This window comes from Penaeus monodon, chromosome 24 (assembly GCF_015228065.2).
Source record: "Penaeus monodon isolate SGIC_2016 chromosome 24, NSTDA_Pmon_1, whole genome shotgun sequence".
Taxonomy (NCBI): Eukaryota; Metazoa; Arthropoda; class Malacostraca; order Decapoda; family Penaeidae; genus Penaeus; species Penaeus monodon.
The window spans coordinates 35,941,693-35,942,272 of NC_051409.1; the positions used below are offsets into that span (position 1 = coordinate 35,941,693).

Here is a 580-nt window from a genome sequence, read left to right on the forward strand (position 1 = left end):
TTCGATTACCTAAACCCAAACAGTAAGTAAATAACTCACCGACGGTCCCGGCCACAGCTATAGCTACGAGTAAACTTCCCAGACGATACATGGCTGATGTGTGTGTTATTTTCGAAGTTGCAGCGCCTTTTATACCGGCAGGAGACCTCGAGCATGTTGAATTATCTTCCGCGACATGTTTTTATGTCCTGGGAAGAAACGTTGATAGTGATTGAAGTCCATTTTTTCAGTCAAGAAAACAGAAGAATGTAGCTGTGGGAAAAAAGGACAACTGCCAACGTGAATTGTTGATTTCTTAACGAATCTGAAGTCATGTTTCCAATGAGCATAGTAGTGTTTTGATCATTGGCTTCGTACGGAGACGAATCCGATGAATTATAAGATGACTGTGTATGGAGTATTTTAGATTGGATCTTGTTTGCCTAGATTTGAATAACTGAGTCAGTTTTATTGCAAGCATAACTTGGAAAATCATCCTCTGAGTAGTGGTGCGAAAGGCAGATATAAATGAGCCCAGAAATTATCACTAGAGAAATCAATTGTTGATTGACAGCAGCATTTGTAGTTATCAGAGGTGAAA

General features: G+C 39.7%; 1 protein-coding gene across 1 annotated transcript in view; it reads right to left on the minus strand.

Annotated features, from left to right (window-relative positions):
- Nucleotides 1-141, minus strand: part of LOC119588753 — a gene marked incomplete in the record, with an annotated part of 6,218 nt that extends 6,077 nt beyond the window's left edge. Inside the window, 1 exon segment of the mRNA XM_037937391.1 lies at nt 40-141. Within this exon segment, the coding sequence (XP_037793319.1) occupies nt 40-91 (52 nt within the window).
- Between the last annotated feature and the right edge of the window lie 439 nt (nt 142-580).